General features: G+C 43.0%; 2 protein-coding genes across 2 annotated transcripts; both read right to left on the bottom strand.

The window, feature by feature from the left end:
• Positions 1-318: 318 nt before the first annotated feature.
• mmp13a (matrix metallopeptidase 13a) lies at positions 319-3,974 on the bottom strand. Its single transcript, XM_047020850.1, has 10 exons — positions 3,849-3,974; positions 3,444-3,682; positions 3,058-3,206; positions 2,217-2,345; positions 1,881-2,045; positions 1,595-1,724; positions 1,344-1,477; positions 1,066-1,225; positions 834-937; positions 319-649 (listed from the first exon to the last, which is right to left on the bottom strand). The coding sequence occupies exons 1-10, from the start codon at positions 3,945-3,947 to the stop codon at positions 549-551; spliced, it is 1,410 nt and encodes a 469-aa protein (XP_046876806.1). The 5' UTR covers positions 3,948-3,974; the 3' UTR covers positions 319-548.
• A 1,979-nt stretch (positions 3,975-5,953) lies between these two features.
• On the bottom strand, positions 5,954-9,428 carry LOC124468279 (interstitial collagenase). Its single transcript, XM_047020939.1, has 9 exons — positions 9,405-9,428; positions 8,247-8,497; positions 7,838-7,986; positions 7,585-7,710; positions 7,201-7,492; positions 6,973-7,106; positions 6,670-6,829; positions 6,198-6,301; positions 5,954-6,096 (listed from the first exon to the last, which is right to left on the bottom strand). The coding sequence occupies exons 2-9, from the start codon at positions 8,387-8,389 to the stop codon at positions 5,954-5,956; spliced, it is 1,251 nt and encodes a 416-aa protein (XP_046876895.1). The 5' UTR covers positions 8,390-8,497; positions 9,405-9,428.
• Positions 9,429-13,519: the final 4,091 nt, after the last annotated feature.

The following is a 13,519-nucleotide window of genomic DNA, read 5'->3' as shown; positions in this document are numbered from 1 at the left end:
TGTCACAACAGCCCATGATGTCCAGTTTTGCATTAAAGTGTAGCTTGGCCATAATATTACGTTTATAGTATTGGTGGAATAGCTGAATGTAACCACTCAGCCATAAACTGGCTCCTAGTGAACTGACCTTAAAGACCAAAACAGTTGTAAACCAAGTACATAGAGGTGTACTTTGACACAAAAAAAATCCCTTGATTTGATTCCTATATATTTCATTAAATATAACTTGACTATGTGTAAATGTTATGTTTTAATGGTATTTACTTATTTAGTCAAAGATAATGCAACATTATGAGGCAAAGAGACAAAATACAGAACTAATATTAGTTTATACTTTATTTGAATAGAAAGCCTTCATATACAGTACACCATTCAATAACTCTTTCAGGACAAAAGCACAAACTTTTAATAATCACAAAAAGTGATCATTTAAATACATTAAATATTGATTTAAATACATTTCATGTTTGCAAAGCACAAAAACATCAAAAGCAGCATACATTGTTGCTTTTATTACTGGCCACTGTTGGTCATCAGAGGTAACTGATCTAACAAGTTAGGAAGTAGCTGTTCCTGAGAACACGGTACAGCCTTTTACTCCTGAGGCTGAACTCGTAAACTGAGGGCCCCTTGAAGAGGTAGGTATAACCTGGGAGAACACAACCATGAAAAGATGAGTCACGTTTTAACACATAGAATTTATAACACATAAAATGCTTACATTTAATGACATCTGTTGCACCATTTCTGTGGCAACACTATTGAGGATCCAAACCAATGTCAGTCTGCTGTGTCATGCAAGTTATGTATTCAGTAGTTGCTGTTTCACTCACCTTGGTTTTGGAAGGCTGCAGCCACTTTGCCACCGATGCCAGGGAAGCCATCTCCTATACGTTTGGGGAAGCCTTTGTCCATTGTCTTCCTCGCCTCGTCATAACTGCAGACACAAACTCAGAGTGAGACCATGACTTTGTCCATATGTATGGTAGTTGGCATTGTTCTCTTCCAGTAAGATTACGTTTCTACAGACTATCAAGTCATGGTTTCAGGAAAAGCAGCACCCACCTATAGTAGTTGTCATCAATGAAGAAGAAGGTTTTGCGAGATTCCTCATCATAGAAGGCGGCGTCAACCTTTCTCACTGTCCTGGGTAAACCCAAACTGCTAAGGGATTTGGGATAGCCTCTGATAACATCATAGCCAGAGACAGCCCAGACCTGGTTACCTGTAAAGCCGGAGAAATACTGATTTACAACAGCTTCTAAATATTACATCATCGCATTTTTTTACTGTATTTAGAAGAGCTACAAAGGGTTTGGGTCCCTTAGAGTCCTTGGGCCTACCTTTAAAGATGTAGACATTGTAATTCTCTCCACTCTCATAGGCAGCATCAACATTGTCAGGTAGCTCGGGCCAGTAGGTCTTGATGACGTTCTGCTGCGCTGTACTGCTCTGAGAGTTCACGCGCCAGAAGAACCTGGTAACAGAAGTGGTATCCATCTCTGCATCACGGAGGAAGAAATACCTCTTCCAGAGACAAACCAGAGGTGTTCAAGAGTTCCTTTCAGTCTGTTGGAGATCATGTGACATTTACCTGTCCTTGAAGAACATCTGCTCTCCACGCAGAGTGGTGACGGCATCCAGGACCAGGGTAGGGTCACAGGCATCAGGGGTCGTGGGCGGTTTAGGATCAGGTTTGTCTGGGTTCACATCTGAGTTGGGGCCTGAACATTGGAGAGGTCAACATTAACCATCTGTTTGGTTCCACACCGCACAACACAGAATGATCTGCTTGGGTCTAACAGGGAGATGCTTGGTTGTCATGGTTTCCAATGTCATGAGTTCATTTGTTTGTTTGTTTGTTTGTTTGTAATACTGACCATAGAGGGACTGGATGCCGTTGACATCATCACGGGGCAAAACGTAGGTGTTGGGGTCTCTGTATCCTTGGTAGATTGGGTACATCAGAGCGCCCACGTCGTTGGAGTGGGACAAGCCCATGGAGTGACCGAACTCATGGGCAGCCACCATGAACAGGTTGTACCCTTCATTGAGAAAATACAGCATTACAGGCTGGCTCTAGCGGTCGAGAAATTCTACTTTGTCAAGAACACCTGGTCTTCACGAAACGTACATGGAACATGTCAGCTGCCTAGCTTCAGGTGAGAGGCATCCATCTCAATAGGAGAGATTGCGTCGTGATGCGAGTGACATACCTCTGCTTGAACCGAAAGTGAAGGTCTCATCCTCATCAAAGTGGGCGTCTCCTCCAATGTCAGGGGAAGGGGCAAATGCGTGCGCCAGGATGCCTTCTGGGCCATCGAAGGGGTAGAAATCACCATGCTCTGTGGACAAGACAGATGTGTGAGTTCTCAGAAATGGGTCAGAACATTCACATGAAATGTGATCAATCATTCTACCATATTCCATCTAACAGACAAACTTGGCTTGTACAATTCGAGAAGTAAATGATAGAAAAGTAGAGTGTGATTCTAGATACACTAAAAAGCTCAGGACATCACATCTCTCAACCAAAAGGTTGTCACTGCTATGTCACTGCTCAATCAAACTGGCTGAACAGAGTTTCAGATCCAGTACTGGCGTGTTATTGGTACAGTACAGTGGATGAATGGTGACATGCATGTTTAGTGGTGTCACTCCTCCAAGCCTCCAGCCAAGGGATTACTGTCAGAGGATGCATACCTGTAGCATGCACTAATGGAGGAAAGTTTCCCTCCTACCCTGCTATTCAAACATCCCACAGCACTTTAAGTGTCAATCGAGTGTCAATCAAAACCAGCAGACCTTTAAGAACTGGACTGTGTGTGCCCATTGCATCACATTATCAACTTGTCTCTCCAACACTCATACTGATAAAAGTCATAAGCTTGACAGGCATGGGGGAAATTCGATCTACCAACACTGTTGAAACACAAGTTCAGAAACCTATCAGTAGAGGATGTGTGACACTTCTTGCCAGAGTGTAGGAGAATAAGAATAAGAGGAGAAGTAGCATTCAAATACACAATCATCTGGTAAGGGGTGATGGTTGGTTACCTCTTGCTCCAAAGGAGACCATGATGTCAGCGTTGCCACTGTAGATTCGTGTGAAGGTCAGAGGTGACACTTTAGCCCACACCTGGAGAGCTTTCTCGATGGAGAAGTCTACTTCCGACGCAGACATGTCGGGCGTGTAGTTTACAATCCTAAACATGCCAAACACACAAACAGTGGACACCATTCAGAAACTGTATGGATATGGATTTGCGTTGCACATCTCTGAATGTTTCAGACCAATACAAGTTTGACTGAAAGTCTTCTTTTGTGATTCATAGAGTGAATTATCAAGAACTTCCTGAAGGTTATTGATTTCTGATCAGGAGAAAAAATAACTGATCCCCGCCGAAGCCACATGTTTTTACATCGGCTCTTTATTCTCTCACCTGTAGGTAAGTTGGTTGGTCGGCCATTTTGGGCTGTTTTGGAAGGTGGAGAAGGCAGCGACGTCGGGTACACCACAGCGGGGTTTCTTCATCATGTGCATGGTCTCATGGTCCAGCGTACCAGTTACCTTAAGCCTGAAGAACCTCTGCATCTCACTGACTTTTTCGTATCGCTCGAACAGCCCATTTCTGGCCTTGGACCCCACCTCCGTTAAGTTATAGAACCTCTTCAGGTAAGACTGGAGTGGACAAAGAGTAAGAATAGTACTACAGTTATGCATGTAATACAAAATGAATGGATAGGGTTGGAAAGACAAAGTTATACAAGCACCACACACATTTAAGATGAAATCATGAAAAATATTAAGACACAAACTTCTGGAAAAAGGTTTGTGAAAAACTTACGTCTGCTACAGTTTCATCTTCTTCGGTAGGTGACAGTAGTGGTACAGGGTACACTGCCACTGCCAGGCTGACTAGAATGCTTAGGTGAAAAGTCTTCATGATGCCTCTTCCTCGGGGGTGTGTTTTCTGTCTGTGTAAAACCAGCAGCTTTATATACTCTATAACCCTGAGGTGTTGGGCAACTGCACTGAGTCACGGGCAGGAAATAAACTACCCATCCATTGGTTGTTGGGATCTTTCCACAACAAAAGAGCTTTTCGACAAATCATTACCTCAACGTTACATATATAATATTCTGTTATGATTGGCACTATTCTATCATATTTGTTAACAAATTACAAGACTTGGGATTATTACAGGTCTTCTTTCAGTTTTGTTGTTGTTGTTATTTATGATGTTATTTGTACCTGTGTTGGAATCATCTTTTTCAACAACATTTCACAACACTTTGCTTGCACTGGATTTTTCCAGCAATATAATAAACATTTTATACACAGACGTTTTTTTAATACTATTTTATTTCAGTTTAAAGGTCAATGAGATGAACATAAGATGTGCCAAGTAGGCAGAGAAAATACATAATATTTTGGAATTGTCTAAATCTGCTACGGCTGTATCGGGGTACCTCACTCAAGCCTGTAGGAATGTTGTGCCATTAACAATTTGATGAGTATTGAGTGTCCCCTTTCCTTCCTCTTTGTATTTAGAACATTTGCACACCTTCAGACCTACGTCTTTAGATGAGGGTGTAATGTCAGAGGAAGCTGATTTGACAGAGCAGACACCACAAAATGTGTTTCCACATTTTGTGTAATGTTACTTCATATTCGATGCCTTGCATTTTGAAATAAATGGTTGTTGTTTGTTTTGTTGTTTGTGTTCGCTTTTTTGACATTCACATCACTTTGACTTCAAAGACCATCACATTTGGCCTCTTGCAAAACACTGATGAACACCTCCTAGGGAGAGCTCTAACTGTCCTTTTGTCTGTCTCGTTGCCATATGGTCAGGATTTTTACTACTGGGGTCGATCATCAACATCGGAACTCTATCAGGTTTTGTGTCGCAAAAGTGGCTCAGCACACGTTAATAATTGTTTACCATATTGTTTTCAGTTCAACAACCTTTTAGATATGATTGGTATTGACATTAAATTGTCTTTTGAACATCTGAATAGTGCTAGATATAAAACTATATACACTGAATCCTGTTATAACGCCATTGTCAGTTTAGTTCAGTTAAATTACAGAAAGATACAGGTAATGACATATGGCGATTATTGTAAACATTTGAGTCAGTTATCATCTATCCCTGCAATCATGTTATAGCTGATAAATCAATCCAGACTTGAACCAACTTGAATCAACATTCACATGACTGCAGTTATATTAACAAAACATAGGAATTATTATTCATGTATTTTATATATAAAAGTAAATCCTTTATGTGAAGCTTAAATCATGTTATTTATGTGACCAGTTTTGATTTATTTTCCCTCAGTCACAGCACGTTGGGCGCTATGATTGTGAAATATCAAAGTAACACAGATTTCCTAACACAGAGGATCCTATTGAGAGACTGTTGTTTTAGCTGTAATCATATTCCCTTATTTGGCATAATACAAATTGAACAGGTTATAGACATGATTCAGATTAATGAAACCAAATACAAGTGTACGACACATGTTCTACGTTAGAGAGACCACAATTTCCCTAACCCTCTATATTCATGCCAAATGATTGAGATCAACTGATTCATTCTTCATTCATTCATTTTATCGTCTGATTCATGAAGACTGCTCGTGAGATCTGTCAGTCAGCATGGGAAGAGGGAAATTGTGGTTGGACAGCATCTGAACAGTATGACACACATCCTGTATTTCTCCAAGAGCAGCATCAGAGCAGAGACTGGCAAAGAGAGGAGAGGGGGGACGGGGTACAGGGTACAGGGTACAGGGTACAGGGTACAGGGTACAGGGTACAGGGTACAGGGTACAGGGTACAGGGTACAGGGTACAGGGTACAGGGGAGAGGGTACAGGGTACAGGGGAGAGGGGAGAGGGGAGAGGGGAGAGGGGAGCCTTGTAGGACTGGAGGCCAACATGATCATCCCTGACCCTGGTTCTGTATCTCATTGCCCAGTTCTACTTTGCAGTCCAGTAAGTCATTTGCAGGTCTTGTGGAGATGACATATTTGAGCTTAGGGTCATATTTGTATTGCATAATCCCTTTGAAGAAGTAGACAAATCCTGTTAGGAAAGATTTTATGGATGGAAATAGATAAGTTCCATTAGAATCGTGTATTCTGAGGTTGTATTCTGCACTCACATACTTGCATGATGGTATTTACCCTCATATTCAACAGCTGCATCCAGGGGAGTGGGGACACCTGGCCAGTGCTGAGCTATAGGTTGAGGAGAGCTGTCCTCCATCCTCCCCTGCTTCTCATTGTACCTGGAGAACATTCAGAACCTGTCACCATTCTAATTCTACACATGAATTCACCACTCCCGAGGAAAAAATCCTAATATAAAAAATGATACAATATTTCTTCTACCAAAACCACACTGGGCATGACTACAACACACACATTGAGTGACTCATCAGGTTTTGCCAGTGGGTTGTGTCATCTGTTGTCACAGATGACAATCTACTTTATTGTGTCCATAAAACAAAACAAACATAGTAGTAGTGGGTTGGTATTGTAAGTGCATGACTTCACTTAACATAATTGGTACCTTGCACTGATACGGAAGTGAATAGTGTAGTGGTATCAGTTAACCAGTCTTGGAGAAGTACAGGGGGGAAGTACAGGGCCATACCTCCAGCACTCATGTCCAGTGAAAAACACAGTAAGGAGGGCTACACGGATGTGAAGAGCTGCATCTATAGCCTGGATTCTGGGGGGGAAGCTGAAGTCTGAGATGTTTCTGGGGTAGTCTTCAAGGAGTTTTAACTGACGAATCGCCCAGTACTGAGAACCTGATACAAACACAATGGAAGGATTTGGAAGGCTTTGATGAACTGCAAAAATCTTTTCATTGAACCACCACAGTGAACTGAAGTGAAATGAATCCAAATGAATACAAAGTATTGACCCCAGTCCTCTTTTAAGATGAAAGTACCTTTGAAAAACAGCATTTTGTTCATCTCGACGTTCTCATAGGCCGCATCCAGAAAAGGAGGCACCTCCGTCCAAAGCCCATTCATCAGCGTGATCCCTGTCTCCTCAAACAGAGGATGCATGCGCCACATAAACCTGACGAGATAGTCATATTTTCTCACCATCGATGAGCTCCTCTGACATAGACCAAGAGTGAGTGTTTGTTAGGTGTCGTACTAAATCACGCTACCTGTCCTTAAAAAACAGGATCTCCTGTTGCATTCCTGTCACGGCGTCAAATGACAAACCTGGGTCACATTTGTTGGGTGTCTTTGGCGGTGGCCTCTTCAGGGACATTTCTTCGAAGTTGGGATTGAGGCCGTACAGGTGTTGGACGTCTTTGACGTCTCTGTAGGAGAGCTGGAGCTCAGCTTGAGGGATGAAATTGTAGGCTGGGTACATGATCGCCCCCGGGTCTGCTGAGTGAGTGAGACCCAGAGCATGTCCAAACTCATGCACTGCTACCGCAAACAGGTTGAAACCTGTTAAGGGGACAAGAGTCTGCATGTTAGATGAGTGCTTTGTGCAGTGTACGCACAGTGTTAAAGTGTTATTGGGCACTGTGTTGCACGACCGGTGGCATTGAAGGTCCAGTCTTCCTCTGCGTCAAAGTGCACGTCCCCGCCGATGCCTGCTCCGGGCAGGAAGGCGTGGGCCAGAACTCCTCCCTCTCCATCAAACGGCGCTCCGTCTTCGTGGTCTGAAACAGACGACTCAAACTGTCCAACGCGATCGTGCACAAAAGCCCTGTTTTCTTTGACGGATGCACAGGGTCTGCCACTGCGGTTCAACAACAGGACGTCGGCCTCCGTTTCCTCAGCGCTCACCTCCTCTGTGGAAGGAGATGACGATGTCGGCCTCCCTCCTGCTGCGTCTCTGGAAGCGGATGGGCGTGACCTCGGCCCACAGCTTCCATGCCGCCCTGAAGGCTCTCCTGACCAGTGAGGGTCGGGCAGCAGAGCGGTAGGTGGAGATCCTGTAGGGTGTTGGTATTACCACCATGTCATTTTTGCCTGTGTGACCTGACTATAGAATGACAACTTTTTACCCTGCTCCTGCCTTTTGACCTTTTAGATAAGGGACGTCGACCGGCATTTTTGTTTCATCTGCATTTGCCGTGTTTCACTGCCGCATGCAGATTCAGACGCAACTGAACACTGACTCCTCAGAAGACTGAGAAAAAGAGCTGGCTGCCACAGTAAAACCTTAGGATTCAGACGGGGTTTGCTCCCTTACCGATAGGTCAGGGTTCTGTTCCTCCAGCGTATCGTCTCCCCAAACGGCTCCACGTCCGACAGACCACAGCGGGGCCTCCTCATCGCCGCCAGGGTCTCCCCCGTGAGCTCCCCGCTCTGACGCAGACCGAAGAAGTGCTGCATCTCACGTACCTTGTGGCGGAGCTCCGCTGAGGGGAGTGGCCCCACCTCTGCAGCCCTCCTCTGCCTCTCTGGCTCGGGCCTGTAGCCGTAGAAGCTCCTCAGGTAAGCCTGGGAACACATGGTTCAGCTCGCTGAATAAATGATGACAGCCTTCAAGGTCGAGTACCGTTAGAGGAGTTCTGTGTTTCACTCAAGCAATTTGTGGTGCTTGATAGTTCCCGTGCCAGTAAGTTCATTAAAAGTCAGATCACAGAAAGTTATCAGAAGTAGTAAATCACAAGTGATTCCCTGAGGCAGCAGACATTCCATTGTTTCTTGCAGTTCTGTATTAAATAACACGAAACAGATAAGTTTAACCTGAAACTAATGAACCAATAATTCCATTCAGTAAACATTCCATGCTTTTTTAACCACAAACCCTTTGAAATGGATGTGCAGGTAATAACAGACGTCAAGTAAGTAACCAACTGTTGAGCTACAATTTATAAACATAGCTTACAACTTAAACAAAGATACTGGAGAGCACACATTGCTTGAGCACCTCCATCAAGCGAAAGACCTTTCTCACATGTAGTTCTCAGCAACTTCTTAGAATACTGCAGTCATTACATTATTATATAACAATCAGACTAAAGCAAATATGTACTGTACGGGGACATAGGGAACATACTGTATGTTCTTTACCATATTAAAGCACTTAGTGTAAAGTGCTATTTAGATATATACATATATGTACTATTGTTTCACACTAATTGTAGGCTATAGCAACAGTTTACTAGAGTCTGGTGAGTAGCTGAACCGTTATCTCTGTAACATCAGGAAACTTGTCATGCAAAGTAGACGGGAGTATGTTAGTCTGCGCTGCTCAAACCCTTGACCGCACACCAATAAATCCGTCTAAAAGCAGGGAAAACCTGACCTTCCTAGCAAGGTGCTTCATTGCATGTCGAGGTCAAGTTGACAACCTCATCTTTTCTGACCAGGGATATTATTCCATGCAGCCACCCATAAATACCTCCACAAACTCCAGCTCAGCACCAGAAGGTCCATTTATGGGTCGTTGTCCGGCAGGGTGTCGGAGAGGATGGGTCGTGAGCAAGCCAGGCTGCATCAGGGCTAGAAGACCCAGCCAGAGTGACCTCATGCTGGGCATGCTTGTTCCACAGGGGTCCACAGGGGTCCAGCGTCCAACTGGAGATCCAGCGGTGTGCGTTATATTGTACGGCTTTTTGTGTGTGAAGCAGCCGACCACCTGGATCACAGTGTTAATTATGTACAAGTGATCCTGTCCCGACAAGATCAGAGTGGTGGCTCCGAACGCAGCCACGTCGTTTTCAGGCATCTTCCAAAGAACGACAAATATGTAACAGGGACCACAAATGCTTGGTGAACCCACAAACATATCAACATGGTAGTCCTCCTTGTTTTATTTGCATACAGAGAGAGATGCTTGTTTTCAGATTACGTATGTATGATGGTGGAAAATTGTAGGGTTAAAACCTTGGATTGGAATTGAGATTGGCCTGCACCCTGCGGATACAGAAACATTAAGTGTTTAGTCCTTTATCAAGATCTCGCTGGCTGGAACTTTGATCTTTGACGTTTTCATTTTTAATCAAGAAATATATGCTTCAGAAGAAAATGCTGATGTTTGTTTGGTTAATAAAGGGTTGTTGTGATGTTGGAGAATGTGGTGCTGTTTTAAAATGTGCTGATGAAGGCAATACAGGTTCATGAGACTGTAGGTCTTTAGGATCGAGAGATGAAACCTTAATGTTCTAGGTTTAAATGCCTGACAAAAGATTGCTTAAAAGCCACCTTTCTGTGGGAGGGGCATTAGGTGAACCAAAAAATGTATTAAAATCACAGTGGTTTGCAATTATTATTCAGAATTATTCAATTTTGGAATAATACTATTCCAAATCGTTATATACTATAGATAAGTCTAGTCGCTCATACGGATTAGTAATTATTATTGCAGGTTTAGATGATTTATTCAAGGTTGAGCATATTGGTACAGACTGGCCAACGGTGCAAAAAAGTATGCATCTCATGCATATGCCTTTGACACTTCAATCCATGTCATCCATGAGATCTTCCACTCCTTTTGTTTTTTATAGCCGGGACATTCCCAACATGACTCATGACGCCTTTTCAGTAATCTTTCGTTGAGACACTGATGACCAGCTGACAGCTCAGCGGTGGTGAACAGTGACAGGGCTTGTGCTACCTCACATAATCAAACACGTCACTCCTGTCTGGAGAGTCTGGATAGAGGAGGTGGAAATACCCGCTAGTCTTTAATAATCGCCACCCCCAATGAGTTCCTGGCACTCAATTACGTGTTGGCTTTGCGTTCTATTTACTGCCACACCTGATCCCAAATTCCCTCCAGGAAGTGAGTGCAGCCAGCGTTCACATGGAGTTTCTGCTTCTGTACAGTAAACTGAGACGCATAGGTTTTCTCCTCCACTGTCACTGTCCATTTATATTCATTATCATGTGTCTTCTTTTTGTTCCACTGTTTCTTCATTCATACCTGCTCAACCCTTGACATGTGGGAAGAGTGCACATTAGTTAGCAGTGCTCATTAACTAGCCAGGCCTGAGTGTTTACATTTATTCATTTAGCAGACGTCCAAAGCGACTTCCAAGAGAGAACTTTACAAAGTGCATAGGTCACTGATTATAACAACAAGATAGCCCCAAACATTGCGGGTAGCCAACACATGAAAAACCAAATAAGTGCCAAAGGGGTTTATTTTAGTTGTTTATGACTAACTAGATTGCTTGCAAAACGTAGGTGCACTCTGCTACGCCCTCCCCCTCGTCTGTATCTGTATGATTCGTCACAACATTTCCTTTTATATCTATATTTATCAGCTAGTATTGCACCATGCTTATTACATTTACTCCTTTGGCGCACGCTCTTATCCAGAGCGACTTACAGTAAGTGAAGGCACATTCTCCCTGAGGCAAGTAGGTTGAAGTGCCTTGCCCAAGGACACAACGTCATTTGGCACAGCCGGGAATCGAACCACCAACCTTCTGATTAATAGCCCGACTCGCTAACCGCTCAGCCATCAAACCCCCACATGTGTCACACAGCCAAAGCTGGTTGAAAAGGGTGTTGTGCCTTAGTGGTGTGAATGTCCACAGAATGTCCATGAATACTTTCTTGTTTGTTGGTAAGCGCGTTCATCCAAACACATGAACAATTCTCAGGCGTCGAGGGAATACTGTAAACCTGTAGAACAACATGAGTCAAGGACAGGAGGGGGTGTGATGCGTTTAGTAGGTACGCAGCACGGGAGGGGATGAGGTGTGTGTTTAGCAGGTATGCAGTGTATGCTGTATGCCGTGACTGCTTCTGATTCAACTGAAGCCAAATCCCGTCATTCTGCTGTGGAGTCGAGTTCGGGCCTGTCCAAGTCAGGACTGTCAACAACTCCATCCACAGTCCTGTACTGTATGTGTGCAGTACACCTCGTAAACAATTCAGTGTGGAATGTCACAAAACTCTTCTCAGACAGATGTTTGGGAGTGTGCACAACAAGCTCCAGTGACGCCAGAGTGCTGTGAAATCCAATATTGCATTAAGAATTGGGGTAGCACTCCCACGTCTGTCAAAACAATACTGTGTCAACATCCTCTGTCTGATGTTGTTGCACACAGAATTACAGCATAGGTGTACTTCTGGGTAGTGAGTCAATGTGTGTGTGTAAATATGTGTGGACAATGCACAAATACATGGCCTATTTCTCAAGGCTCTTTCGCTTGTCCCGTTGTGCTTTTGATTTAGGTGTTCACTTGATAAAAGTTGCCCACTTCTTATGTCCATTTATACCCTCCCCACCACCGTTGTACCATCCCTGGAGATGTTACCAGGAATCTGCAGTCTCATTCTGAAGACATCCTACACGCCGGACTCTGTAGATCTCAAGAAGATTCCTTCCAAATGTACTTAAATTATCGTCTGTGTGCACAATTCACGTCTACAGGGAACAACATTTTCAAAAGAACACCTAACAACTCAATCAAATACAAAAAAGAGAAGACGGTTGATTGACAATGGGTTTAATTGATCATGAACGTCAAGGCAACTCGGAGTACACTACAAAAGAAAAACCACCAACCATTGACCACTGTTCCCACACTTTAACTTTACAGACATTTCCGATAAACAGTACAGTAGTTCAATATATTGTAATTTCCACATTAATGCCATGTTGTGTTTGACGTGTCAGCGTTCAAGGCCTGTAGCTGATCCATAAACATCTGTAGAGGTTCCTGTTCAGTAGCCCAGTGACTCTGCATTCATTACACACATGCTACTTTACTGTGCCAGTCTTTTGTCTGAGTCTAAAATCTACACCATCGTGATAACATGTTTACATTGAAGTATCGAACACTAATAACCTGAATGTTAATGCCAATCTGCTCTCTCTAGTGGCAACCAATGAGATAGCGTCACAAATCATTGCAGTGATATGCATGAATGGTAAACTATTTCATACACTACATTCAAATATATATATTTTTAAATGAAGCAAAAAAAAAGTGTGATATTATGGGACGATATTAGGTTTGTTACCCTGATGTATATTGATTAATATACATCAGTAGATTTGTTTACTTTTACATGACATGCACATTTTCAAATCACTTCAACAGGCCTCCTTGATAACATTGTGATGATAATCCAATAAAATGTTATAGAATGCATTTCAACTGGCACATCCAAAACTATAACTCCCATCCTCCAATTCTTCCCAGGCAGAGTACTGGTTAAAAGAACAGTGGTGGTAGTAAGAGAAAACACTTCTCTTTGGCAGCTTATGCAGATATACTGTAGTTGAATAATATTCCAGCTAGGCCTTCTTCATGTCAGAAAAAAAAAAGTCAAACAAACGTGTGCTTTGGTAAAGCACTTGAATGACCCTGTTGCCTTGTGCTAAACACAAACACTATGATTGAAAATGTCAAAGATCCCAGACACAGTGTTACAATCCTTGGATGAAGTTGTGTCATCTCCCTTCCATGAGTTAATACTCAGGGTAAATTATAAATAAAAATATGACACTAACATGTAATACATCGCAGAGCAACATTTACAAGTCTAATGCAGATT

The sequence above is a fragment of the Hypomesus transpacificus genome, chromosome 5 (genome assembly GCF_021917145.1).
Source record: "Hypomesus transpacificus isolate Combined female chromosome 5, fHypTra1, whole genome shotgun sequence".
In the NCBI taxonomy this organism is placed as follows: domain Eukaryota; kingdom Metazoa; phylum Chordata; class Actinopteri; order Osmeriformes; family Osmeridae; genus Hypomesus; species Hypomesus transpacificus.
This window is presented reverse-complemented; position numbering and strand designations above follow the sequence as displayed.

What these genes read in the sequence shown, in the direction of transcription:
- mmp13a (XM_047020850.1), bottom strand. Translation starts at nt 3,947, where the DNA reads ATGAAGACTTTTCACCTAAGCATTCTAGTCAGCCTGGCAGTGGCAGTG. An exon ending in CAATGTCTACATCTTTAAAG is followed by an intron (nt 1,226 to 1,343) that starts GTAGGCCCAAGG and finishes CCGGCTTTACAG; the next exon opens with GTAACCAGGTCTGGGCTGTC. An exon ending in TGCAGCCTTCCAAAACCAAG is followed by an intron (nt 650 to 833) that starts GTGAGTGAAACA and finishes GTGTTCTCCCAG; the next exon opens with GTTATACCTACCTCTTCAAG.
- LOC124468279 (XM_047020939.1), bottom strand. Translation starts at nt 8,389, where the DNA reads ATGCAGCACTTCTTCGGTCTGCGTCAGAGCGGGGAGCTCACGGGGGAG. An exon ending in AACAGAACCCTGACCTATCG is followed by an intron (nt 7,987 to 8,246) that starts GTAAGGGAGCAA and finishes AACACCCTACAG; the next exon opens with GATCTCCACCTACCGCTCTG. An exon ending in TGCAGCTGTTGAATATGAGG is followed by an intron (nt 6,097 to 6,197) that starts GTAAATACCATC and finishes CTTTCCTAACAG; the next exon opens with GATTTGTCTACTTCTTCAAA.